The sequence below is a fragment of the Phyllobates terribilis genome, unplaced genomic scaffold (assembly GCF_046119375.1).
Source record: "Phyllobates terribilis strain yellow unplaced genomic scaffold, ASM4611937v1 Scaffold_4__5_contigs__length_816908805, whole genome shotgun sequence".
Classification (NCBI taxonomy): domain Eukaryota; kingdom Metazoa; phylum Chordata; class Amphibia; order Anura; family Dendrobatidae; genus Phyllobates; species Phyllobates terribilis.
The window spans coordinates 749079200-749106105 of record NW_027362764.1 but is presented as its reverse complement, the minus strand read 5'-3'; the positions used below and the strand labels follow the sequence as shown (position 1 = coordinate 749106105).

The following is a 26906-nucleotide window of genomic DNA, read 5'->3' as shown; positions in this document are numbered from 1 at the left end:
CCTTTGGGCTGCCCCGATTAATTGGGCCACCAGGATGCTCACTTTTTGCTCTTCTGTGAGGGGGTACACCTGGAAGAGGCTATCCAGTCTTTCTCTAAAGTCATTTAGGGTATGTGACTCCCCTGAGTACTGGGGTAGCCAGGCTGCCCCCGGGATATAGGGCATGGTGAATGGCATGACTGTTGCAGCAGTTGCCCTGGTGTCCGGCATCCTCCTCCCCCCTAGTGGACCGTGGCCTACCTTGCGATGCTCTTCTTCCGTAGGCCGCGGCTCCGCAGTCGATCGTCGGGGTTGAGGACCTGGCGTCGCGCTCCGATGACGTCAGCGTCGCTCTTCCTCCCTTCCAGGACCTTGCGCAGCGTCACTGTGTGGGGCGGAGCTTCAGATCCCGCACGCTTTCGGCGTCCACGCCCCTCTTCTTCCTGCTCGGCGTCCCGAAGATGGCGTCCGATGGCGGGAAGCAGCTGCGGATGGCGGGAAGAAGGCAGAAGACGGCGGGAAACGGTCCAAAATGGCGTCTAATGGCGGGAAACGGCTCCGGATGGCGGGAAACGACTCCGGACGGCGGGAAACTTCACCACAGGTAAGTTCAAAAGTCTTTTTCAGGCACGCAGTACCCGGTGGTTGCGGGCACGAGATCCTGCCGACTACGCCAAAGTTGACGCGCCCCCTGGGCCTGTGCTGTGCAGGGGAATACCCGGAGCCGGATCGCTGAGATGCTGGGGGTTGTAGTCTCCGTGTGGCGGTGACCCGGTCCGTGCCCAGGGTGGTCAAACCAGTGGCAGTCTATTTGTATGGTAATAAGTGTCCGACTACGCCACCCGTGGATTGCGGTCAGTGGGGACCGCCGCTGCGCTGCAGACCGCTGAGGCTGATGTTGTTTGCGCAGCTGAGTATGGGATGACTCCCCACGGGAGAAGTATTGCCTCAGGGCAGCTAATGTGGAAGATGATGGGAGTGATGGTGTGAGGGTCCCAGTGCTAATGGTGCAGGAGCGGCAAGGAATCACAGAGACGTGAGGTGCAGTTCAGGGTCTTTACTGATGGTACAAGGCAGACCCTCCCGGGAGTACTGGCTAGTATAAGGGACCTGGTCAGTCTGCGAGCAAGCAGGAGTTCCCCTGGCCAGGTGGAGTTGTAGGCCTCCCCGTTAATCTGCACTCTTCCTGGCTACCTTGCTGTCAGCGGTTACAAGTAGCCCACGTCCCTGAGTATACCGTGTGGTGCTCACCCGTATGGCTGGTGACTTGGGGCCTTCTGTTAGCCTCCGCTCCTGGATGGCGGCGCTGGTCCCTTCTTTGTGACTGAGCCTCCGGGCTTCTATGGCCAGAGGACCTGGAATCCCCTGCCGGCTGGTTTCTGCTGCTGGGTGTAGATCAGTCCCCACAGCCTCGGACTCCTGTGTCCGGCTTTAGTATCTTCGTCCAGGGCGAACTCTGCTCAGCTCCAGCCCCTGGACTTCTGCCTCTGCTCCTCCAGAGCTCCTGTTCTTGCTTTCCCTCTCCAGGCTCTGACTCTCTAATCCCGCCCCAGACCCAGTTTAAAAGGGCAGATTCCTCCCCTCCCAGGTCTGGGTGGGCCGTGTTGCATGCTTAGGGATCCTGACCAGAGAAACCTCCCACTTGCTCTCAGACATAATATCTCTATTACTGTGGCAACCAGACCCCTGGGGTGTCACATCTGTGTGTGGTGGCTCTTGAAGCAATGACTCCAGCAGCAATCCACTCCTTGTAAATCTCCTCCAATTTTTTGAATGGCCTTTTCTTAACAATCCTTTCAAGGCTGCGGTTATCCCGGTTGCTTGTGCGACTAGAGGCTGTTATTTTTGCAAAAGGAGGATCTACTAAATATTAATGTCACTTTTCTGGTGAGGTGTCCATACTTATGCACCTGTCAAATTTTGTTTGAATGCAGATTGCACATTTTCTGTTAGTACAATAAACCTCATTTCAAGGCAGAAACATTACTGTGTCCAACAGTTATTACATATATCAAACTGAAATAGCTGTTGCAAAAACACCAATTTTTATAAAACATTAAGCTTAAGATTAATAGGGGTGCCCAAACTTTTTCATATAACTGTAGCTTCTATATCAATGGCAGCTGTATAAATTCATACAGAACTTTACTATCAGGACTAGAGATTGAGCACCTCCATTTTTGGGATAGTTTAGTGATGGCCTGGAAAACCTCTTTATTTACTATGTGTGTCTATCTATGATAAAAAAAAGATCAATGAACAGGATTTGCATTTTTAGGATTTGCATGGATTTGGAACTCAAATTAATAAAGATTGCATTAAAATGCTACTTTCCATGTAATTTAACCGTTGTGCTGTTATTATTATTATAACCTTTCAGTTTCCGATATCTAAAACATAAAACGTGGAGATTTTCAGTCCTTTTTTTTGCTTTAGGAGCAACGGTGCCACCATCTGGCCATTTAATAAACTGCTCAAAACACACTTCTACATAAGGCAGAAAGAAAAGAACAGTCTTAAAGGGAACCTGTCACATAGAAAATGCAGTCCAGTCTGCAGGCTACATGATACTGAGCAGTTTGATATATCGTTTTTTTGGGTAGAGGTCCAGTATAACCTAGGTTTTAATTAATTGAAATCTAGTCCAATTTGGCACTTTTGTGAGTCAAGTGGGCGGTCCCACCGACAACCTTTCTTGTAATAGGTATGCTCACAAAAATAACTGTCAGTCACTGAATAGGACCGCCCACTTGACTGAAAAGCCCAAAATGAAATCAGACTGCTTGCTCAATATGACAAGTCTTCTTTAACCCTCTAATGATCCTCTCCTAAATCACCGGACATTTTTTGGTGCTTTTTTTATTTGTCGAGTTCTCAAAATTAAATTTTGAGTCTATTTTTTATTTTATTTTCACAGGAAACTATGGCCCACAATTATCAAGGTATTTGGCCAGGATTTATATAACTTTCTTTATAAGACTTTTTTAAATGTTGCAAAAACTTTGCACAATCTTAAGGTGCTTGATGTAAAACTTGAAGGAGCATCCCTAGATATATCTAAAGATGGGACAAATGTTTCAAATTTGATAAGTTTGCTGCGAATAACGTCAAGGTTGCCACGTGCAATACTTGAAAAATAAAATCTTAAAGTACAAATGTCATTTCAGAATAGGCTAAGTGTGTGTACATGAGGAATAGCACTATTTCTAACCATTATATCACTTGTATCCTGCATTTCTCTCCTCTATAGACTCTCTCTAATTTTCAGTTGTCTCAGAGCTAGTGAGTGAAGACTGTCAGCTATGATGTCTCTCACACATGATATACATGAAGGACGCCACAATACCAAAAAAATTGCATTATGCTTTTTTTAACACTTAAAAAAAAAGCGCAGAAAACAAAGTGACACATGCACATTAGGCACATTTGCTCATTGAAACAAATTGGAAACATGTTGAAAGGAGATTTCAGTCTTTTTTTTCTATAGATATTTTGTCGCAGAATCTATGTCAAAAAACTCTGTAACCTGACACCTCACTGTGCTGGCAGCCCGCCTTGGATTTCAGCTGTTTTTCGGAGTGAGTGATGAGTTCAGAATACAGGAACGAGTGGAAGAAATGGCTCATAAGTGGAGAAAGAAGCAGATCCCCCCATAGAGCTATTTTTTTAAAACCTTTATGAAATAATCTTTTTAAGCGAGGTAAAGCATACAAAAAGTAAAGTAGAAATTAATAGTTTTTTATTTTTTACATTTGCAAATTGACACTAAAATAAAGTACAAATTGGGTTTGCTATTTTATTTTGGTTATTTTGATACATAATGTGTATTGTCCCAGGTGAACAGGGAGGCTATACTGATGGGGAGGATTGGAATAGATGTTTTTTCTTTTTCCTTATTTGTTTATTTCTTACCTTTGTTTGCATGTACTTATATTACATAATAGGTCACAGCGAAAAGTCATAAAAGGTCTCTGAGGAACATAATATTTAGCACTTTCTTCCACAATTACTTCCTCTTGCGGTGACTTTAGTCATCAGAGCTGATCTGACCCAGCAGTTCTGCCATCCCGGGGGCCATGAATTCCCTCTACTCATTACGTAAAGCTTATATTGGAGTTTTTATTTTACACGGAGGATCATTTTAACAGTTTAGTAGAGCACTGAAAAGGAAATCAGGGATTTTGGATATACAGTATGTTTGAATACTAGATTGAATATTGTATGGCGGTATTATATGAGTACCTGTAACCTAGTGCAGGTTTTCGCTCTATAGAGCCAGTGGCGTACCTAGAGTCCGATGGGCCCTGGAGCAAGATTTGGACGCCCCCCCCCCCTCCATCCTAGTATATGTCCTCTATCCTGGTATATATGTCCCTCATCCTGGCCCCATGCTCCTGGTATATGTATATACATACATATATATAGCGCCCCGAGGGTTCGGTCGCTACAGAGGTATTGCATCTCACCTAGAGGTGCGATATCTCACTTCCAGGTAAGGATGGAGTGTGGCTCAGGACCCCGACACCTGCATGCACTACACCACATTTCCGGGGAGCAGGGCGACCGATATGCCCCTAAGTTGGGCACGACAGTCCCTGTCCCTGGCTGGAGTGGGGGGAGGGAACACCTAGGAAGGGGGAACCCTGTAGTGCAGGGGCAGAGAGGAAGCAGTTCCTGGATGCACAGAGAGAGAGATATAAAAGGGAGGAGCCATCTTAGATCAGGGCTCAGAGTGAGAGGAGAAGACAGGCAGCAGAGCCTCTGCATGGGCTCTGCTCCGCAGGCAGGCCCTGTCAGGAGGCCCGAGCCTGGAGGAGAAGAAGAGAGAAGAAGAGGAAAGGAGAGGAGAGAAGGAGGCTCCAGGAAGAGGAGTGAAGGGACCCCAGGGGTGCGGCCCGGCCAGTCGCCATCGCACGCCCGTCGCTACCGGAGTAGGGGGGTCAGACAAGAGAGGGAACGGGATCCCTTACTAGTGGAGGAGCGAAACTACCCTCAGCTAGGAACCGGAGGCTGTGGCGTTCCATGCGTCACAGCCCCTCGCTAGGAAGGCACCATATAGGGTCCAGGGAAACGGAACATACGTTTGCCCGCCAAGACCCGAGGCAGCTGGACAGAAGCGTGGTCACTTGTGGGGTATGACAGGCCAGAGAAAGGACACAAAGGGGGTCCTGTGAAACACTCCAAAGTTATCTGGGAGTCGGCCGAGCCCCTCACCTGGTGAGCGCAGAACGACGTGGGCGGCCATTGCCTGCAGAATTGGCCTGGAGTATAAGAACTGTGAGTAAAGACCCTGGACTGCATCACTGACTCCGTGTCGTTACTGCTGCTCCCGCGCACCATCACCCCCAACATCCCTATTTACTGCCCTGAGGCTATACTCCTCCCGTGGGGATTTGTACTATCCTCTGCTGCACCCACAACACCAGCCTCAGCGGTCTGCCCTGCAGCGGCGGTTCACACTGACCGCAATCCACGGGTGGCGTAGTCGGACATTCAGAATATAGACTGCCATTTAGTTTGACCACCCTGAGCCACGGGACCGGGTCACCGCCACGCGGAGACTACAACCCCCAGCATCCCACAAAAGGCCCGGTTCCGGGTTCCCCACACACACAGTATATGGCCTCCGTCCTGGTATATATCCCCCATCCTGGTATGTATGTTCCCCATCCTGATATATACTGTATATCCCCCATCCTGGTAATATATCCCTTATCCTGCTATATGTCCCCCATTCTGCCTCTGTTCTTTAATGCATAGAAAAAATGAAAAATTATACTCACCTCCCATCCGCTCCCCCGCCATGCGTCGTCCTCTTCTGAAGCCGGCAGCTGTCTTCAGCGTGCAAGCGTCGGGAGAAAATGACGTCACTACCATGCGCCTCCGGTCACGTGCATGTCGACGTCCGGTGCTGGCCCCTGATTGGCCGGCAGCGTGTATTGCTGTACACAGACCTGACGGGTATCTGCGCCGCAATACACTTCAGCTGAATGTGCGTCCAATCTCTTTATTGCTGCCTAGGAAACAGGGCAATTGTCCGCTTAAAGGAAAAATGTTTTCAAAATTCATGTTGCCTGACAACAGGCTGCATAAGTCAGACATCGACTGTGTGACTGCACTCTGAAATGCTGCAGAAGAACCAAAGAAATTCTGGACAAAAAATACCATGAATTGCTAACCAAGGACTATGTGACTAATTCAAGGCTGGTCCTTAGCGGCTTCTTTCCCCTTAACACACACATTGGAAGAGACCTGTCAGTCATATAGAGCAGGGTGGGGAGAAGCCAGCCAAGGGCCGCATTGGACTAGTTAGCCCCCAGATGGCTTTTCAGAGTATGTTTTCTCTGAAACATCACTGTAATGTAAAACATACCTGGCTGCAATAGGATGTCTAACATTATACCAGGAAGAAGCCAAGGAAGGGGACATTACTACTGGAAGGGACCAGGATGGGGGACATTATACAAGGAAGAGGCCTAGGTTGGGGACATTAGTACTTGAAGGGACCAGGATGGGGGACATTATGCCAGGAAGAGGCCTAGGATGGGGACATTACTACTGGAAGGAGCCTGGATGAGGGATATTTTTCCTGAAAGAGGCCAAGTATAGGGGGCATTATACCAAGGAAGGGTCCTAGCATAATTATTTTATGAATGGGTCAGGATGAGGGATATTACTGGAAGAGGCCCATGATGGGGGACATTATTACTGCAATGGGCTCGGGATGGGGGACATTATTTTAGGACATGACCAGGATGGGGGACATTATTACAGAAAGCGGCCCAGGATTGGGGACATTATTACAGGAAGGATCCCAGGATGGGGGACATTATGTCAGTAAAGGGCCTAGGATAGGAGACTTTATTACAAGGAGGGGCCAGGATGGAGACATTATTACAGGAAGGGGCCAGGATGGTGAACATTATTACATAGGGGGCGAACATGCATGTCTTTATAGGACCTAGAATGCTACTAGGGCCCATACATCTGTCCAAGAAGCAGATGGGTGCCCAGATCCAAATTTTCCACCGGAGCCAATTGGACTCTAATTACGCCATTGATATCAGGTGATGCGTATTTGTGTAATGAAAAGGATACTAAGCCCTTTATCAAGGTGTGCTGAATTATTAAACAGCTTGTTTAACTCACTCAGGCAAAATGGGCCAAAAAAAGTTTTAACAGACTCTGAAAAGTTAAAAAATTGTTAATTACTAAGATATTGAGGCGATCACAGAACCATCAAAAGTTTTGTTTCACATAGTCAGCAGGGTTGCCAAAAATTGTGTCGAGAAAAAAAGACGCACATTAATTGGCAAAGGTACAAGAAGAATCAAATGTGATGCGACAAGGAAGCCATTATCCTCCAGTGCTGTCATATTCCAGAACTGGAACCTCCCTGGAGGCCCAGGAGGTGTTCAGTGCTCAGAGACACAGCCAAGGTGAGGAGGCTGAGCACGACCACCACTGAGAAAGACACAGAAGTCTAAGGTTCTCAGTGCTCATAGATATGGCTGGGGTGAGGAGGCTGAGCCCAACCACCAAGGCACAGAAGAGAAACGTTAAGACCGGGCCAAGAAATATCTGAACACAGGTTTTTCAAAGGTTTTATGGACTGATGAGATAAGAATGACTCTTGATGGACCAGATGGATGGACCTAGGGCTGGTTCAGTAACGGGCACAGACCTCCACTTCCACTCAGACACCATCAAGGTGGAGATGGGCACTGCTATGACCTGGTATTATTAAAGATGATCTACTGTTTTTCCCTGAAAATAAGACAGGGTCTTATATTATTTTTTGCTCTGAAAGATAGGTTAGGGCTTATTTTTAGAGATTCACATTTATTATTGAACAAAAAAATCAACATTTATTCAAATATTATCATATCATCAAACACACACACTGCACATACGGCACATCCCAGCCTGTCTCCTCCTCAATTCCTCTAGACTTCAGCAGTTAAAGGACATTCGATGACATCATGGTCACATGACCGTGATATCACAAAAAGTTCTTAAGCGGTCCTAACCTTGGAGCAGAAATGCTGGGTGACTCTAGCATAGTGAGGGCCCTGAGAAATTGCCTTGCCTCAACCAACGCCGGCCCTGATTGTAACTAGGGCTTATATTTCAAGCATACCCCAAAAATTTTGTAAGATTATGCCAACGCTTATTTTTGTGGTAGGTCTTATTTTTAAGGAAACCCTGTAGTTGGACCTTTTTGGAAAATCAACTCTAAAACCTGCTGCCAATTTATAGAAGCCACTTTCTTCAAGCAATGGTACAGGAAAGAACCTGCACCTTTCAAGAAAATAATTTTTCTGCAAGACAATGCTCCATCACAGCATCAAAGTCTCCACTGCTCGGCTGCCAGGAAACACCTTAAAGATGAAAGAATAATCACCCGGCTCCTTCCTCACCCAACCTAAACCCTACTGAGAACTTGTGGGTCCTTCTTACACTGGAGATTTACAATGCAGAACAGTCCCATCTCTGATCAGCGTCTGGGGCTGTGGCTGTCGCTGCCCAAAAAGTTGATCGTCAACAGATGAAGAACCTGACAGACTCCATGGATGGAGCTTATGGCTGTTAGTAAAAAGAAGGGCGACTATTATTAGTTTGGTCACTGATATTTTTTTGGAAATATCATGATGTACAATAAATAATTATATTTTGGTATTATGTTAGACAGAAAAATCGATGGAAATGTCGTTTTGTACATTTTGAGTTGTTGGGTTCTTATTCTCACTTTAACAGATGAAAATAAACAATTGAGATGAACAATTTCTGTTTTTCATTTAGTTCCCTAATAATTCTGCACATAGATATTCTCCTAAGAATGAGACAAGACCGCACTTTTCATTTCTTAAATATTCAGATTTATTAACCTTTTGGATTGACCGACAACGCTGGAGTTGTTCATAATAAAAATAATCAAAACCCAAAACTGCCTAATAATTGAGCACACAGTGTATATGAATATAATATCAGTACATTCATCATTGATTCCCTTCTTCTTTACAGCTACTTAACTATTTATTAAAGTAGAAAATAAAAATGTGAATAATTTATTACCAAAATGGTCTTATTAGTTCCTTATATCCAGTCCTGGCTACTGTAATATACCAATAGATCTGTGTCGTAATTTGAAGCTCATGGGCTCCAATGCAAAATTTCCCATAGGGCCCCCAACTATCAAGGATCTTTAACCCCTTCCCGACGGGAGGGAGGTGCCTGCTGCTTCTGACAGCAGGGCACTAAGACTCATCACCGTGGGGGATTTTGAAACCCACCCTGCCCCCGCAACTACGATCTCTGTGATTGGCTTTTCAATTGTGAACACCCAAGCACAATGGTTTTAATTTTTCGGCGAATTAAATTGCATGAAACATTGATGTCCAGCTATGATCGGTGCTGTAACAGCACCGATCATAGGCTTGTGCTAAGTGACCTCAGCGTCAACTACCCCATCGCTGATTGGTGCAATCGCACGATGGTGACAGATTGCACCAATCAGTGAGCAGAAGCGCAGTCTGACCTCTCAGTGCCCCTCTGCATCACCTCATTCCAGCTTGGAGACGTGTGGAGAGCAGTCATTGTGTCGTTCTGCTGCCAATCTGCTGGGCCTTGTGATGCCACAGACTATTTTAGTCTGTGCCACCACTTTTGCTGCTGCTGCTCCTCATTGAAGACCCGAAGATCAGAAGATATGTTCCTGACTGTTCCTGTCTCCTGCTTTTTTCTAGTCCACCCCAATCCCTCCCAACCCCCTTACCACCTTTCTGCCTCTCCCTAACCCCTTCCCCAACCCCACTTCTGCCACCAAGCACTGATCAGTACTTGATCGCTTGATTTTTGGCAGTTTTTTTCTTTTCCACCACCTCCGTGTATGTGTCCTGCAGCCGCCGAGCGCTGATCAGTGACGCACATCACTGATCAGCATCCATGCTTGCTTTTTACCAAGACTTTTTTTTCCTGTTCATTCCCCTCACCTTTGCACCCCCTCAGAGCGTGTGTATAGGTATGGACTGTACTGTTAAGTTCCTGTAACCTGTAGTTAATGAGTTTAGGTTATTGACACCTGGAAAACCCCTTTAGTTCCATTATTGTTTTTGCAGTTTATGATCAGTAAAAATGACAAGGTCATTCACATCGGTCACAGCCTGCCTACCTGGATGAAGTCAGGCTGTGCTCTCCCATAAAGTTAGGGCTAGAGAAATAAGGTTAGAGTTAGATGTACTGTTAAGGCTAGAAATAGAGTAATATTCACACAAAAAATAAAAAAAATAAAAAAATTCAAAGTAACAAAAAAAGTTATACATTGTCACATTATAGATACATTAGGGCTTGTTCGGACGTTTAGCATTTGCAGCGTTTTTTTCTGTGCATTTTTTCGAGCGGTGTTTTACAGTACCAACGAAATGAATGAAATTTCTGAAATCTTATGAACATGCTAATTTTTTTTTTCCTTTGCATATTTTAAGCATCAATGCTTTTTTTTTTTCAAATCTGCAGCATGTCAATTCTTTCAGTATTTTTGCAGCGTTTTTTTTACCCCGTCAAGTAATTGGCTAAAAGATGCAACTAAAAAGGTATCAATAAAAAAAAAACATTAAAAATGAGTGTAATGTAAGAAGAATTTTTCTTGAATTATGCAATTATACCCTTATGATGTTATATCACGCTATATACATTTCATTATAATACAACCTACAATTTACAGTGCAGAGCTGACGTTATTTTGTGCTCTGATTTTGGTTTAGGTAGTGACACATGAGTCGCTTTAGAGGCAGGTATTGTGGGGCGTGATACCACTAGTGCTACTTTTGTTACAATAGAGTAAGTTGTGCTGCACAATATCCAATTTTCAGCAACTTTGTGCATACAAATTAATGTTCAAATTTTGCCCCATAGAATTTAAGTCAAACTTTTTTTTTTATAGACAAGTTGTTACTTGTGCAACAAAAAATGATAAAATAAAACAAATACTTACCTCTGGGACAGGCGCCACTCCTCCAATGTCGGTTCTGTTGGAGGTTTTGCATTAGGGCCCATGAGCTTTAAGTAAGGCTGTGTGCCCACAATGCGTTTTTTAAGCGTTTCTGCAGCGGGGCAATTCCGCTGCAGAAACGCTTAAAAAACGCTTGGTAGAAGGTCTGCCATGTTCCCCAATGATAATCCCCATGTGCTGTGCACATGCTGCGGAAATTTCCGCTGCGGATTATCATTGCGGAAAAATATGCAGCACTACCAAATATTTTGCGGAAGCGCAGCGTTTTCGCCGCCATTGACTTGCATGGAATCCGCATCACTGGATCTGTACATGCGGATTACATGCGGTTCTATGTGAAGATGGTACCCGGGTTTGGAGAAGGAGACTCTCCTCCGGACCCGGGTACCATAGAACCTGTAAAAAAAGAATAAAATAAAAAATAAATATTATACTTACCTTCTGATGGCCACTGGTGTCTTTATTCGATGCGTCCCTTTCAGTGTACCGCTGTGGCGCCCCTGAGGGTTCGACCGCCACAGGGATGCTGCACTTCTTTAATGAAGTGTAGTGTTCCTCCTCTGAGGTAAGGCCGGTGTGAGACTGAGTTCACACGATGCGTATTTAATGCGTTTCCGCTGCGTTTTTGCAGTTGCGTAAACGCATGAAAAACGCATGGTAGAAGGGCAGCAATGTTCCCCAATTAAAATCCGCATGTGCTGTGCCCATGATGCGGGCATAGCACATGCATGTCAATTAATTTTGCGTAAACGCGGCGTTTTCGCCACCATTGACTTGCATTAGAACGCGCCAATTCCGCAAGACTGCATCTGTACTTCCGTTATTGGCGCGTTCTAATGTGCGGATAGTACCCGAGTGTGGAGAAGAGGAGAGTCTCCTCCACACCCAGGTACCATTAAAAAAGCTGTAAAACAAGAATAAAATAAAAAATATATATATACTTACCATCTGTCGGCCCGCGCAGCGCTCCTGCTTGGTTCACGGCACTTGCAGTGAGTTGAAGGACCTGCGCTGACGTCAGAGTCATGTGACGGGTCACGTGACGCTGACGTCGGCAGGTCTTTCAATTCAAAGCTGCCGGCAGCCGGGAGAACGGAGTGTAAAGCAGGACAGCGCGGGCCATCGGAGGTAAGGCTGGGTGCCCACGTAGCGTTTTTCAAGCGTTTATGCTGCGGAATTTCCGCAGCGTAAACGCTTGTTAAACGCTAGGTAATCCGCACCCCATGGTCCCCAAGGGGATTCCGCATGTTCTATGCACATGCTGCGGATTTTTCCGCAGCGTTTATGCTGCGTACAAAAATCCGCAGCATGTCATTTAATTTTGCGGAAGCGCAGCGGAACTCCCGCCATTGACTTGCATTGAAACGCATAGAAACCGCGACTGTACATTTCTACAAGCGGCTTCTATGCGTCTCTATGTGCGGATGGTACCCAGTTCTGGAGGAGAGGAGACTCTCATCCAGACCTGGGTACCATTGTACCTGTAAAAAAAGAATAAAATAACAAATAAAGTTATATTCACCTGTCCGGCGGCTTCTCTCTGAATGCCGGCATCGCTTGAGGACCTGCGGTGACGTCACAGTCATGTGACCGCAGGCCCTTCACCGCTCTGTCTCGCGATATGCCGGCAGCCGGGAACCAGACAGGAACGAGTGCTGCAGCACACGCCAGGGCCTCGGGGGTGAGTATAGCTTTATTTGTTTTAATTTTTACGGTTCACACTGTATAAATCCATGCCGGTTGCATGGATTTATATAGTGTGACCTAGTTGTCAAGCACTTTCCAAGTGATGCTATCGCCTGGAAAGCGCTTGTCAATCTGCATGCAGAAACTCATGTGAATCCGCATGTGGATCCGCATGTATTCTGCAGGAAAAACGCATGCACAATCTGCATGCGTTTTTTCTGCCAGGGAGATGCAGAAATGATGCAGAAATTTTCTGCATCGTGTGCACATACCCTGATAGTCGTGACCCAACCTTTTGCATCCAACACCACATTTCTCCACCAGAGGGGGCTAGTATGCACTAGGTGCTGCTCCCCTGGTTACAGGGAGACTGGGGAACCAAGAGTGGTAGAAACCAGTTAGTGGGTGTGGGTGGAGGACTTACAAGTTAGTGACACTTTAGATTTCGTATTTAATTCAAAGCCATCTTTGATCTGGGGTCCTTTTAGTCCTTGTTAGTCAAGTTCTTGTGGTCGTACTGTGCTGTCAGAATACTGTGTGTAATGTGACCTCCCTCCCGGAGCGCAGATCCTGTGTGGGCCTGCACCGGCAAGGGATACAGCCCTCGTACCCTGGCCTTGGGACGAGAGGTAGGTTGTAGACGGGGAATGTCTCAACCCGGCCACACAGCAAATGGATCCCAGGCAGGATGCAGACGGAGCGGTGTACGCCACCTGTCCTCGCCAACCTGATCTATTCAGAGGGACTCCGGCTGCAAGAGGGGTACCAGCCCCCGACACCCGACCTTGCTACTCTACGTCCTGGACGGGAACGCCCGGTTAGGCCCAGAGGATCCCACCGGGTATCGGAAGGAGAGGAGCTGCCACCCGTGCCCTTGTTCTGAGAGGAGCTCAGAGGGAGACCCGGCCTATTCGCACACACACGGACAGGAAAGGAATCGGTCTGTAGTTCAGGAACACTCTGGTGTAGGGTCGCGACTGAATGCTGGACTTACTCGGAGGTTGTCGGACCCCTGTCCCTGGTGAGCGCAGGACTCCGCGGGGAGCAGGGAGTCGTCTTCCTTTGCCAACTAAGTGAGTAAAGCCTTGGAAGTTCACCCCTATGGCCTCCGGACTGTTATTTCTGCGCCACGCCGCGGGACGCGGGATCCCTTCTCCTCTACTACTACTACCCCGTCTATCCTGTCCCTCTGTCCTGAGGCCTTGCTCCGCCTGTGGGGAGTAGTAAGAACTTTGGCCGCGGTAACACCATTCCTCAGCGGACTGTAGCGGCGCTGGTGACCCTTCACCAGGCACCACAGGTGGCGTAGTCGTTAATCAGCCACTCAACCCGGATAAGCCCACACCATCTCTTTCTAATGTGACGGCCCTGAGCACGGGTCGGGCCTGGGCCACGGCTGCATCCCATCTCTCCATCACAGGACCCAACTCTGAGTCCCCCAACACCCAGGGTAAAACACGGGCTTTACGAGTAGAGGCGTCACACCGCGAGCTGCCGGCAAGCAGAGACGCATCGAATAAAGACACCAGGGGCCATCAGAAGGTAAGTATAATATTTATTTTTTATTTTTTACCATTCTTTTACGGTCACAGTATATAAATCCATGCCGGTTGCATGGATTTATATAGTGTGACCAAGTTGTCAAGCACTTTCCAAGTGATGCTAAAATCGCCTGGAAAAGCGCTTGATAACCCGCATGCGGAAATGCAAGTGAAGAACGCTTCACATCCGCAAGTCCCTGGCAGGAAAAACGCATGAACAATCCGCATGTACAATCCACATGTACAATCCGCATGCGTTTTTTTCTGCCAGGGAGATGCAGAAACGCTCAGGAAAAATCCAGAGCATTTCTGCATCGTGGGCACATAGCCTTACGCTAATTTTTCTAGACATTAAGTTTAGAGAAATGTGTATGATCCGACACCAAAAGCCAATATGGTGGCTGATAATCGGCTATGAAAACAGTTATGGTTAAGTCTTTTTTTCTCTCTTTTTTTTTTTTTTTCCTTACTGATAAGTGCTCAGTAAGAAAAATAAAAAGCACAGGTTTTGATATCATCATGCATGGAAAGTTTACAACAATGTTTTCTAGGGTCTTTATGACTAATCACCAATGCTTTGTGCAGCATATTTACAATTAAAATTTAATTTTTTAACATATTCTGTTGAATTTCACTAAAAAGAAAAAAAAAAACTAAAGGGCCAAAGTGCAAACTATACCCATGTGTGTATAATATGATGTGTAATTATGCAAATAATGTGCTTTACAATGGTTTAAACCTCTACATATTTGCATTGGTCTATAAAGTAATGTCAGGCCATATACAATTTTTGAAAATATAATTTCCTTCTTAATCTTAAACCCTTCCAAACAGATCGATTTTTTGGGGGGGAATTTTGTTATTTTTCCTCCCCCTTTTTTTGTAATTTTGTTATTTTTCCTCCCCCTTTTTTTGTAATTTGGTTATTTTTCCTCCCCCTTTTTTTGTAATTTTGTTATTTTTCCTCCCCCTTTTTTTGTAATTTTGTTATTTTTCCTCCCCCTTTTCCAAGAGTTAAAACAACTTAGCTGTATGAGGGTTTGCTTTTGCAGGAGGCGTTGTAGTTTTCGATGACTCCATTCGCTTTACCATATAATGTTCTTAAAAAAGGGAAAAAAATCCAAGTTCTGTGAAATTATGACAAAAAAAATTAATTCTGCCATTGTTTTTTTGGAGTTACTAAACTGCTATAATTTTTTTTTCTATATTTTAGTGATTTAAAAAAAAAACGTAATTTTTCTAAGATCCATAACTTTTTTAATTTTCTGGCAATGGAGCAGTGGGGGGGGCTTGCTTTTTTGATTGTGGTAAACATCAATTCTAGCACTTACATTTTTTCTCTTTATGGCATTTATTGTACAGGATAAATAATGTTATATTTTCATAGATTGGACTTTTACAGAAGTGGCAAATTGGCGATACCAAATTTGTTTTTTACTTTATTTTTTTAACTGGGGAAAGTGAATAAAAGGGTTTGTCACGTTCAGTTTTCAGGAGCTTCTTGTTGCTTTGCAGCGCTGGGGTAAATTTGAAATGGAAGAAAACAGCGTTTTTTTTAATTTTTGGCCTTTTTTGAAAAAGATAAAAAGATAAGGCTACTTATCGAATATATCACTAAAAGAAAGCCCTATTTCTTGTGGAAAAATTACAAACTCAAAGCCTATTTGTACAGAAAATTTCTGCAACGTAAAACTGATAAATATATGCATAATAAAATTACAAAATTTGCTTTGGTCATTAAGATATAGAAGAATTCAGTGGATTATGTAATAAAGGTTTTTTTTATGAAAAAAACAAACAAAAAAATTTTTGAAGTCATAATTTCATTTTTTCACCATGTAGTGACATGGCGGTTTGTGTTGTTTTTGAGGGATGGGTTAAAGTATGTATTGGTGCCATTTTAGATTACATATAATTTACTGATTATTTTTTGACATTTCCACCATTGTTTTTTATTAGTTTGGGTATTTTTTCTGATTACTGCACGATAAAAAAATAAGCATTTTTTTCAAGGTAAGCTATGTTAAAAATTACTTAATTTTTTTTTCCCCTAGGGAGATTTTATTGTTTATTTTTTAAACTGTAATTGGATTTTAGAATGTTTTGTATTTCACAGCAATATTGTCTATCAGTGTTAAGACACAGTTATTGTGAGCCCCCATAGTAAATCATTGCCCCTTTAACCTCTCGCAATTGTTGAAGAGGACTGGTGACCTGGTAGTGGCCGACTCCTCCCTCCTGAGCTGTCTATATGGGCATGCAGGTCATAGAAAGTTGAAAAAAAATGATATCTTCATATCTGATGTCTTATTCAAGAGAAATCCACGTTTTTCTTAATATGTAAATGAGCTGTTAAGATCTATGGGCCAGACATAGATCTCCCTGAGGTTCTGCCTCCATAGCTTATTTTAAATGAAAGGGGATGTTACCAATGTGATACATGTAATGACTGACAGTCTGCTCTTTTGATCTCACTGCAGAGTTGTGTGAGATTATAACTAACGCAGTACAGCAGAGCTGAACTTTGTCTCATTATAAACACATCTGCAGCTTTCCTCTCATGCTGCTGTCTGTTCAACTGTACTAACCTCCCCCCACATTGGCTGCCTGGCAGATGAGAGCAGAAGTAGTATTAGTTGTAATGAAGCACAGCTCTGCAGAAGAGTTGAGAGCAGCAGCCGCAGATCGCTTTTTAATGAGACAAAGCTCAGCTCTGCTGTACTGTGTTAGCTGTAATCATGCACAGCTCTGCAGTGAGATCAGCAGAGCATACCGTCAGTTATTACATGGCTCACACTGGTAACGTCCCCTTTCATTTAAGATAAGCTGTAGAGGCAGATTCTCAAGAACATTTATATTAGGCCCATTTACATATTAAGAAAAACATGGATTTCTCTGGAATAAGATATGAAATCGGAGATAGCAATCATTTTTTTCAACTTTTTATGACCTGTATAGAATTCTATGGGGGAGCGGGGGGTAAAGATAAATATAATAGAGGGGCAAAAACTGCAGATATTTAATTGGTTGTCAATAGTGTATTGTAGATGTTTGTATAAAACTGAACACCAGTTTCATTGTTTTAGGTATTCCTTATAACACCAATAAGGAAACTACAGGATACAAGGCAATATGAGATTAGCAGGTTACTCAGAGCCCTGTCATTGTCCCTCGCTCCCTCCCATACGATTACTCAGACTATCAAATATTAACTTTCTTCTGGGCTTGACGATACCTCTAGAAAGAGCTCTGCAGCAGGTGTCTGTGTTCACCTATGAATGGGCATCAAACAAAGGAGATAAGAGTTAATTCTCCTGTAGGTAACAGCTGGGAGATATGGCATACACCGGAATTTATTGACGTGTGTCAAGAATAGATATGTACACCCCGCTTGAGTAATTGGGAACTTCTTAACCCGGCGTTGCTACATTGCTGCTACAGAAATGTTACGCTATGGTTCAAACTATAGTTCATGTGGGCTGCCCTGAACCCTAAACTATTAACTGGTGTGATACATGTAATGGTCTCTTAGATTACTGCATGGAAACCAGAAATAAGATGTTGTTTGAGGTCCGGGACGTAAAGTGAGCTAAGAAAACACAGCTGCAGATTTTAAACCAAATCTGCAGCAAAATCCACTTTGAAATTTTTGCAAAAATCTGCATAAATTGTGTGATTTTTTGGAGAATTTGCAGGTGGATTTCAAATATTTGCTTTTGCAAGTGGAAATCGTACTGCACTCAGATGCCATCCAAGTGCAGTCTGAAATTTTTCACGACTCATTGACTAGCATTGCTTGGTCCCAGGAAAAAAATTGGACATGTGCACGGCAACATAGGAAAACACTGGTCTGATGTTTTGTCGCATCGCACTCAGACTGCAAATACGCGCAGACTTTTTACGGAACATGTGGTTCAGATTTGATATCATGTCATCAACTTTGCTGTTACTGCAAGAGTATGGGTATGCTGATGTTTTTGAGGATTTTTGGGTGTAGAAACTAAAAACTTTCCAAATCGCAAAACTCTATAAAAACTTTGAGTTTTAGCTTCGTTTTTGCTCCAAAACACTCAGCAAAAAGAATTCGTGTGCACATACCCCAATACAATGCAGATTTTCCTTCCCAAAAACCTGAATGGGACACCTGTCCAGTGGGCTACAGTATTTTCTTTTTTAAGTAGAAGTTAATGACATACTTGATTTATCCTGTGTTGGCACTGCAGGGCATTTGAACATTTACTACCCGGTGATGCATCTTATGGTCTAAGCGACCATCTAGTGAAGTATCTAATAAAACTGAATAATCAAAAGATGAGATGCCCTACAATGGTACATGCAAAGCGTCTTATAGACGATGGCTTACCAGCACAGCTTTTGAAGCAGTAGACTCGTTAGGAAAAACACAGCAGAATCTGTTTTTCCTGAAGCATCTTCTTCGTTATCTTTTAAATCACTTTTGTGTCGACTTTTTTTGTTTACTTTAAACAGAAGCAGCCTGAAGTGTTGATGGGTCAATTCTTTTAGGCTTTTCACTACTTTTGAAGCCTGAACCAATTTAAAGAAGTTAGATAAGACTGAACATGTGCACAGCAAGTTGTTTTTATATTCCAGATCATACGTTATCTTTTTCAGGTTTTTCTAGCCCTTTTTCGGACGGGTTCCAGGCAGAATCTTCCTGTAAAAGATGCCGTGTGCACGTGCCCTAAAGGAGTTATTCTCTTTTACGATGTGATGCCATATAGTCTTCTGGACACCCACCCATCTTGAGAATGAAGAGGACCGTGTGCTGGTATAGTGCTGCCCCTCGCCCCCTAACAAATTTTCACTGCATGGCAGAACTCCCGACCTCGCGAATTGGCAAAGAAAGAACAGTAAAGTGGCGCTCCATCCATTTCATTCTCAGGAATGGTAGAAATTGCCATCACTTTATAAGAGGGAAAACCTACGTTAACCAAGTGTCCGTGTTTCATGCAACCATCTTAACTGATGTGAAACCGTCTTTGCCACTGATCTTACTTTCCAGTCCAGCGCCTGGCCGCGACTCCATCTGACCACCTCAGCTGCTCTGGTGCTAGGTAGGTGAGTATGCGCTCAGCAGAAATCTCGGAAATTCTGATTCTCTGGTCAATAGATATGTGGACACCTATATAGTCTTCCCCTGAACATTGTGTTTCTGGGATATTCTTAAAACTGCAGTCTGTGTTCCTAATGATTTCCGACTTTGCTCCTGATCTTTATCTTGCTCATGATCTATGTCCGATACTAGACTCCGAATGAACGCATCTTAGTCTTCTCTCTGTGAATGCACTCCTTCTGCCTTGACTTTCTCCTTTGCCTGACAATTCTAGATTCATCTCCCGGTGTCCTAGTTTGACCTTCAGTCAACTGTCCCTATTGCAGACCATTCTTGGAATTTCAATTCTTTTTTTGGAAAGACCAAACTTCTTTACCACGGTCTACCGCAAAGAATATCCAAAAGCCACCCATCCTAAAAGGGTATTCCCATCTAAGAAATTTATGGTATACCTGCCGAGATCCGTACAGAAACAGTGAAACTTGCTGTCCTACACTGGAAATATGGAAACAGGGTAGCACAACGTGTTCGGCTGTTTCCATAATGCCACCCACCATCCCATTCACTCTTGAGAAGGGACAGGTTGGGGATTCCTTTTTTACACACCCTATATCTACTCCCCTGAAACCAAGCAAATCTGTTCAAATAGTCCATACATCATGGCAGGTCTCAATAAATGTAAAATAGGATCCTGGTGGTAGACCTTCACAATCACACCGCATGGACAAACTCCAGTTTGAGAACCCATACCCCATAGCAGAGGACTAGGTTTTCTGCTAGGATAGTGAAGCTCCTCTACCTTTATAATAAGTAAACACTGGAAATATTGATTTTTGTCATTCTGCTGTTTACATACAAAGGTAGAAACCATTAGTCACCACAAATTACTAGAAAGTCATAAATTAATAGTCTTGAGGAATTTGGAGGTGATTATCACATAATACAACCTGTCACAAAGACATAAAATGGTTTGTCCACAACAAAGAAAGCAGAGAATGCTGGAAAATTAAAAAAAAATCCCATTTGGAACAGAGCAAATTTTACCTGGTCTTAATTGGGTTGTGCCATGAAGACCACCCCAGTTAATGTCGAAAATCCATGTAGATATCAAAGCAGGTCTCTGTTGGAATTGTACCTGCCATATATTACATGGATAGCTATTTATTTAAAGGGTTATTCCCAAGACAATAAGCTAACCCCTATCCAAAGGAAAGGGATAACTTACTGATCGCTGTGGTTTTGCTAGTGGGCACTATGCTCAATTTTCTCTGATAGACCCATAGACAATGAATGAAGTGTAGGTCGAGCATGCGCACCACCAGTCCATTCAAGATGGGGCTCTGCAGACCTCAGTTTGCAATCAGGATCGCTGGGGGTTGGACCCCGTCAATCAGAATGTTGTCCCCTATCCCATGGAGATAAATTACTGTCTCAGGAATTACCCTTTTAGATGTTACAGAGGCTTCCCTTGGAAGAATTATTGATAGCTCTTTGCCAAGAGTGTTGAGGCGATCAGTTGCCCACCACATGGGTAAGACCCCTCATTACCAATAGCCTCTAGTATACAGATGTTTAACTAAATACAAATCCTGGACAGTTCTTGTTCACATTCTTCATGTCATGGACCAATTGTCCCTTTTATGATCATTTTAAAGAGTAACTAAATTTTAGACCAATTATTTATATTTTTTAGGCAATTTAATTGCCTGCAGATCAGTGGAGTCCGAGTCCCGAGACCCCCCTAACCATTGCTCAAAAGACTGCTCGAGAGGCAGAGAGCTCAGTGTGGATTCACTGGAAATAATATGACTTGCTATTGAATCCGGACTGCGTTCTTTACGCCCCTGCTTCGCGAGCTGTTCCCTTCATTGCAGTATTTTGTTGGAGGTTTCGGGACCTGGACAAAACCAATCTGCAGGCAATCAGAGAACAAAAAGATATATATAAAAAAATTGATCAAAAGTTTAGTTACTCTTTAACTTTTTGGAATTGCATCACTTGAGTGATCCCATAATCTCATAATTTAACTAATGTCTTATGATAAAACAACTACCACTCTCAGCTCTGCTGCGTCTGACAAAAAACATCCCTAAAACCTCAGACAAACTGCTGCTTCTTTATAAGGTTGCATGATGAAAATACAGCATCAGTGAGTATCAGTTTAAAAACATTTATCCATGCAAATTCTAGATTAGCGGAATAGTAATTCCTGGGATGCGCTGATACATTACTTTGCTTTCGATGCCTTGTCCGTTTCTTTTCCCTTTTTGATGAAGTCCATTATCTGCGGTGAGAAAGTCTCATGTTCCCGGTATTAGCTGCTGGAGACTTGTGAGCTCTGCAGAGAACTATAAGAGCCAATGTGGTTGCACAAGGTGTGGTTGTTTAAACATATCAATTCCTAGCTCCCCAGAATGTAATCCGTCATACTAATTGTAGATTTAAAGGTGATTAAACTTTAAGCAAACATGGAGAATTCTGCATCTGGAGGGAAGAAAATATGCAAACAGTCTGGTGATATAGAAAAGATGACACCTACATCAGTGAGCATCAGCATGTGATAGAGTGGAAGAGTGATCCGCACCCCCTGAAGATGATATAATAAATGTAATGGGTTATGTTGATGCATTTCTCAGCTGCTGCATTGATTTTTAAGTAACATAGTAACATAGTTTTTTTTTTTTTTTTAAAGATAAGGAAGACTAAGTCCATCTAGTTCAACCCATAGTCTAACATGTTGATCCAGAGGAAGGCAAAAAAAACCATGTGGCAAACACTAAGCTCCACATTGGAGAAAAAAATTCCTTCCCGACTCCATACGACAATCAGACTAGTTCCCTGGATCAACGCCCTATCAAGGAATCTAGTATTTATAACCTGTAATATTATACTTTTCAAGAAAGGCATCCAGGCCCTTCTTAAATTTTAATAGTGAATCCCTCATTACAACATCATGCGGCAGAGAGTTCCATAGTCTCACTGCTCTTACAGTAAAGAATCCCCGTCTGTGATTATGATTAAACCTTCTTTCCTCCAGACGTAGAAGATGCCCCCTTGTCCCCGTCTCAGGCCTCAGAGTAAAAAGATCAGTAGAAAGGTCTTTGTACTGTCCCCTCATATACTTGTACATAGTAATAAGATCACCCCTAAGCCTTCGTTTTTCCACAGTAAATAACCCCAAGTGTAATAACCTGTCTTGGTATTGCAGACCCCCCAGTCCTCTAATAACCTTGGTCGCTCTTCTCTGCACCCTCTTTAGTTCAGTTATGTCTTTCTTATACACCGGAGACCAGAACTGTACACAGTATTCTAAGTGTGGTCGCACTAGTGACTTGTATAGAGGTAAAATTATGTTCTCCTCATGAGCATCTATGCCTCTTTTAATGCATCCCATTATTTTATTTGCCTTTGCAGAAGCTGCCTGACACTGGCCACTAAACGTGAGCTTGTCGTCCACAAATACACCCAGGTCTTTTTCAGTTACAGTTTTGCCCAGTGTTTTACAATTAAGCATATAATTATACATTTTATTTCCTCTGCCCAAGTGCATTACCTTACATTTATCCCCATTAAAGCTCATTTGCCATTTATCAGCCCAAGCTTCTGGTTTACATAGATCCTCCTGTAATATAAAATTGTCCTCCTCTGTATTGATTACCCTGCAGAGTTTAGTGTCATCTGCAAATATTGAAATATTACTATGTATGCCCCCTACAAGGTCATTAATAAATATGTTAAAAAGAAGGGGGCCCAATACTGACCCCTGTGGTACCCCACTGTTAACTGAGACGCAGTCTGAGTGTTTTCCATTAATAACCACCCTTTGTTTCCTATCACTGAGCCAATTCTTAACCCACATACATATATTTTCCCCTATCCCCATTGTTCTCAGTTTATGCATCAACCTTTTGTGTGGAACCGTATCAAAAGCTTTTGAAAAGTCCATATACACAACATCCACTGCATTTCCTTGGTCCACTCCAGAACTTACCTCTTCATAAAAGCTGATCAGATTAGTTTGACAGGAACGGTCCCTCATGAACCCATGTTGATATTGGGTCATGAGGTTATTCTTCTTCAGATACTCTAGTATAGCATCTCTTAGGAAACCCTCCAGGATTTTACCCACAGTAGAGGTTAAGCTTACTGGCCCATAATTTCCAAGTTCAGTTTTTGTCCCCTTTCTGAATATTGGCACCACATTTGCTATACGCCAGTCCTGTGGTACAGACCCTGTTATTATGGAATCTTTAAAGATTAAAATTAATGGTCTATCTATGACGTTACTTAATTCCTGCAGTACTCGCGGGTGTATCCCATCCGGGCCCGGGGATTTGTCAACTTTAGTGATTTTTAGACGCCGCCGTACTTCCTGCTGGGTTAAGCAAGTGACATTTAATGGAGGATTTTTGTCATCACTGATCATGTTTTCTATCATGCGATTTTCTTGTGTAAATACCGTTGAAAAAAAATCATTTAGCATATTGGCTTTTTCCTCATCCTCATCCACCTTTTCACCCAGACCATTTTTAAGGTGACAAACACTATCATTTTTTAGTTTCTTACTATTTATGTAGTTAAAGAATATTTTGGGATTATTTTTACTTTCTCTGGCAATGATTCTCTCTGCTTCAATCTTTGCTACCTTTATTTGGTTTTTACAGAATTTAATTTAATTTTCTGTATTTATTTAAATGCCTCATCACTACTTACTTTCTTTTTGTCACTTATTGCGCCCCTTACAGCTCTATTTAGCCATAGTGGTTTCCTCCTATTTCTAGCATATTTATTCCCATAGGGTATATATTGTGCACAGGTCCTATTCAGGATGCTAATAAATGTCTCCCATTTGCTTTGTGTAGTTTTATGTCTTAGGATATCGTCCCAGTTTATTGCACTAAGATCATCTCTCAAGCGTTGGAAATTTGCCTTTCTGAAGTTTAGTGTCCTTGGAACCCCTCTACTACACATATTTTTAATGGATACATGAAAGCTTATTATTTTGTGATCACTATTACCAAAGTGACCCCCAACTTGCATATTTGATATGCGGTCTGGCCTGTTGGTTAATCTTAGGTCTAGCAGTGCCCCCCTTCTTGTTGGATCCTGAACCAGTTGTGAAAGGTATGTGTAATGTGAAAACTATTAGAAGCTGCAGGAGTTGTGATAAAGAAAGGGTTAGCAATTAGCGGGCACCTACTGCAGAGGACCCCTGTTTGGAACAGTTTAAGTTTAAGATCCCTATACTTTTCAGTGGCTCACCATAGGCACTGTTACGGCACTGTTGTAAGATATATTGGGGCTAGGGGCTCCTTCCCTATCCCAAAACCTAGGGGCGCCCTAGCTATCTCTCCTCCCCAGAATACTTCTGATGGTGAAGATGCCGGGGCCATGTCCTTTGCTGAGCTCCTAAATCAGCTCCTAAATCATCCCTTATCTGTCCCCTCCCTCACCCAGTGAAATAAAGTGGGGAGTTGTTGTCTATAAGAATGCACAAACCAGACTAACAAGGGAAGATGTACCGGGATAAATGAAAACACCAATCATACAAATATGCACTTACAAACAACAGAGTGGAACATTGGGAAGAAAAAGAAAGGAACAACCAAATAGGAGAGGTTAAGGATATGCACACAGACAAATCACCAAGCAACAGTCTTTAGATCAACACTTCAAACGCCTCCTCAAACAACCAACACCCTCCAACTCCAGAACCAGGCAGAATGAAATTAACACTGGCAATCCCTGATTGCCATAGGAGAGTATATGCAGCAAAGGGGAGTGGCCAACACTGAACAGCTAAGACCATCCAAGCAGGAAAGCTTCAGAGACTCTCAACTGAACAGTTTAACCCCTTTACTGCTAGCAGAAACCTGCACTGTTTAATATGATGGTGAAGGGCTTCTAATCAGTGCAGAGGTACGTGAAATCAGACACCGCAATCTTCTGTCCCTCTGTCACGGTAAACCCATGACAGGCACCCTATTAGGTCTACCAGTAATCATGATCCATGAGATTCATTGGCTCATTTTCTTACATGAAATGTACTAGTAGGGGGCTGCTTTGAACTGACGTAATAGTACGTCATAATAATGGCATCATCACAGGAACTTATGAATATCAAATAGAGATCAGAAAATCTTTTGAAATTTAAATTCGCCAGCTTTGCAAATTGCAGGAACTCCTATTGCCCTGAAAATAAAATGTATAACAATCTGAGGTCTCCTAAGGCTGTATCCAAGCCCTTCCAAACACTTTAAAGGGAACCTGTCATGTCCTATTTGCTATGTGCACTGCCCCCATAGCATTGTGAGCGATGCAATGCGCCTCACTAACAAACTGTTTTCATGAAAATCGGTGGTAGTATAATGTTATAACGTTTTATATACTTTGTCTTACCTGCTCGTATTCAGTCATAGAGGTGTGATTCTCAGATTCAGTCATGGGCGGTCGCCATGTTCAGTTAGTGCTGGCGCCGCCCATGACATGTGAATACTGCTCCTGGCAAGCGCTAGGTTTGAGTGGCGCATGCGCATTTGTACACGTCGGGCAGCTGGTCCGGCTCGTGCGCACTGAGGCTTTGTGAATACCAGCTTCAGTGCGCATGCGCTGTGATCTGTGGCTCCTGGCGCTTGCGCAGTCAATGTATCTTCTGGTCACCACATGCGCAGTGACACTGCATCGGTGACCGCACGATACATTGACCGTGCATGCGCCGGGAGCCACAGGTCACAGCGCATGCGCACTGAAGGTGGTAATCACACAGCGGCCCGACGTGTGCAAATGTGCATGCGCCCCTCAAACCTAGGGCTTGCCAGGAGCAGTATTCAAATGTCATAGGCGGCGCCAGCACTAACTGAACGCGGCTACCGCCCATGACTGAGTCTGAGAATCACTCCCCTATGACTGAATACGAGCAGGTAAGACAAAGTATATAAAACGTTATAACATCATTATACTACCACTGATTTTCATGAAAACAGCTTGTTAGTGAGGCACATTGCGTCACTAACAACGCTATGGGGGCAGTGTACATAGCAACTAGTACGTAACAGGTTCCCTTTAATGCAAACACAGCATTAGTACCTCTAAACTTATATGGTTATGGATTAAATTGTTGGGAACCGTTGTTCACTGCTGTGCTGTCACACACTATCTTTATAGGTTCTACTGTATTTTATGGTTTTCTCTCCTTATTTCTATGTCTAAATTTGTGAGCTGTGAAGCCATCTCACTATCCGAATTGTTCACAAAATACATGTTGCATTCCTTGCCTCTGCTTTTATACAGGCTATGATGGTCCCTGGTGATTGGCTATGCTATGTCATGTGATGTGATAGCTGCAATGCATAATGAGGAAGCTTGCCCAGCTGCACTCAAGGTCACATGAGTCTTCTCTGTTTGATCCAATCTTCTGCAGAGGTGGTATAGATGTTATTAATTTAATGGGGGGAGACACAGTGATTGAGAAAAGATTGTCTGATTACTGTACAGAGAACACAAAGCAATTTAGCGGCTTCCACTGATGTAATGTCGACAGAGCAGCAGCTTCTTTTCCTCTCTGCTCTGTTGATGGGGTGTAACTGCCGACGTCATGCTGATTAACTGTGGGAAG

At 43.5% G+C, this 26906-nt stretch overlaps 1 protein-coding gene across 1 annotated transcript in view; it reads right to left on the bottom strand.

The window, feature by feature from the left end:
* The window catches only part of FER1L6 (fer-1 like family member 6), a 217004-nt gene extending 195331 nt beyond the window's left edge, over positions 1-21673 (bottom strand). Inside the window, exon 1 of the mRNA XM_073679859.1 lies at positions 21523-21673. Coding sequence (XP_073535960.1) covers positions 21523-21572 — 50 coding nt within the window. The 5' untranslated portion in view covers positions 21573-21673. The remainder of the gene's footprint in view (positions 1-21522) is intronic.
* Positions 21674-26906: the final 5233 nt, after the last annotated feature.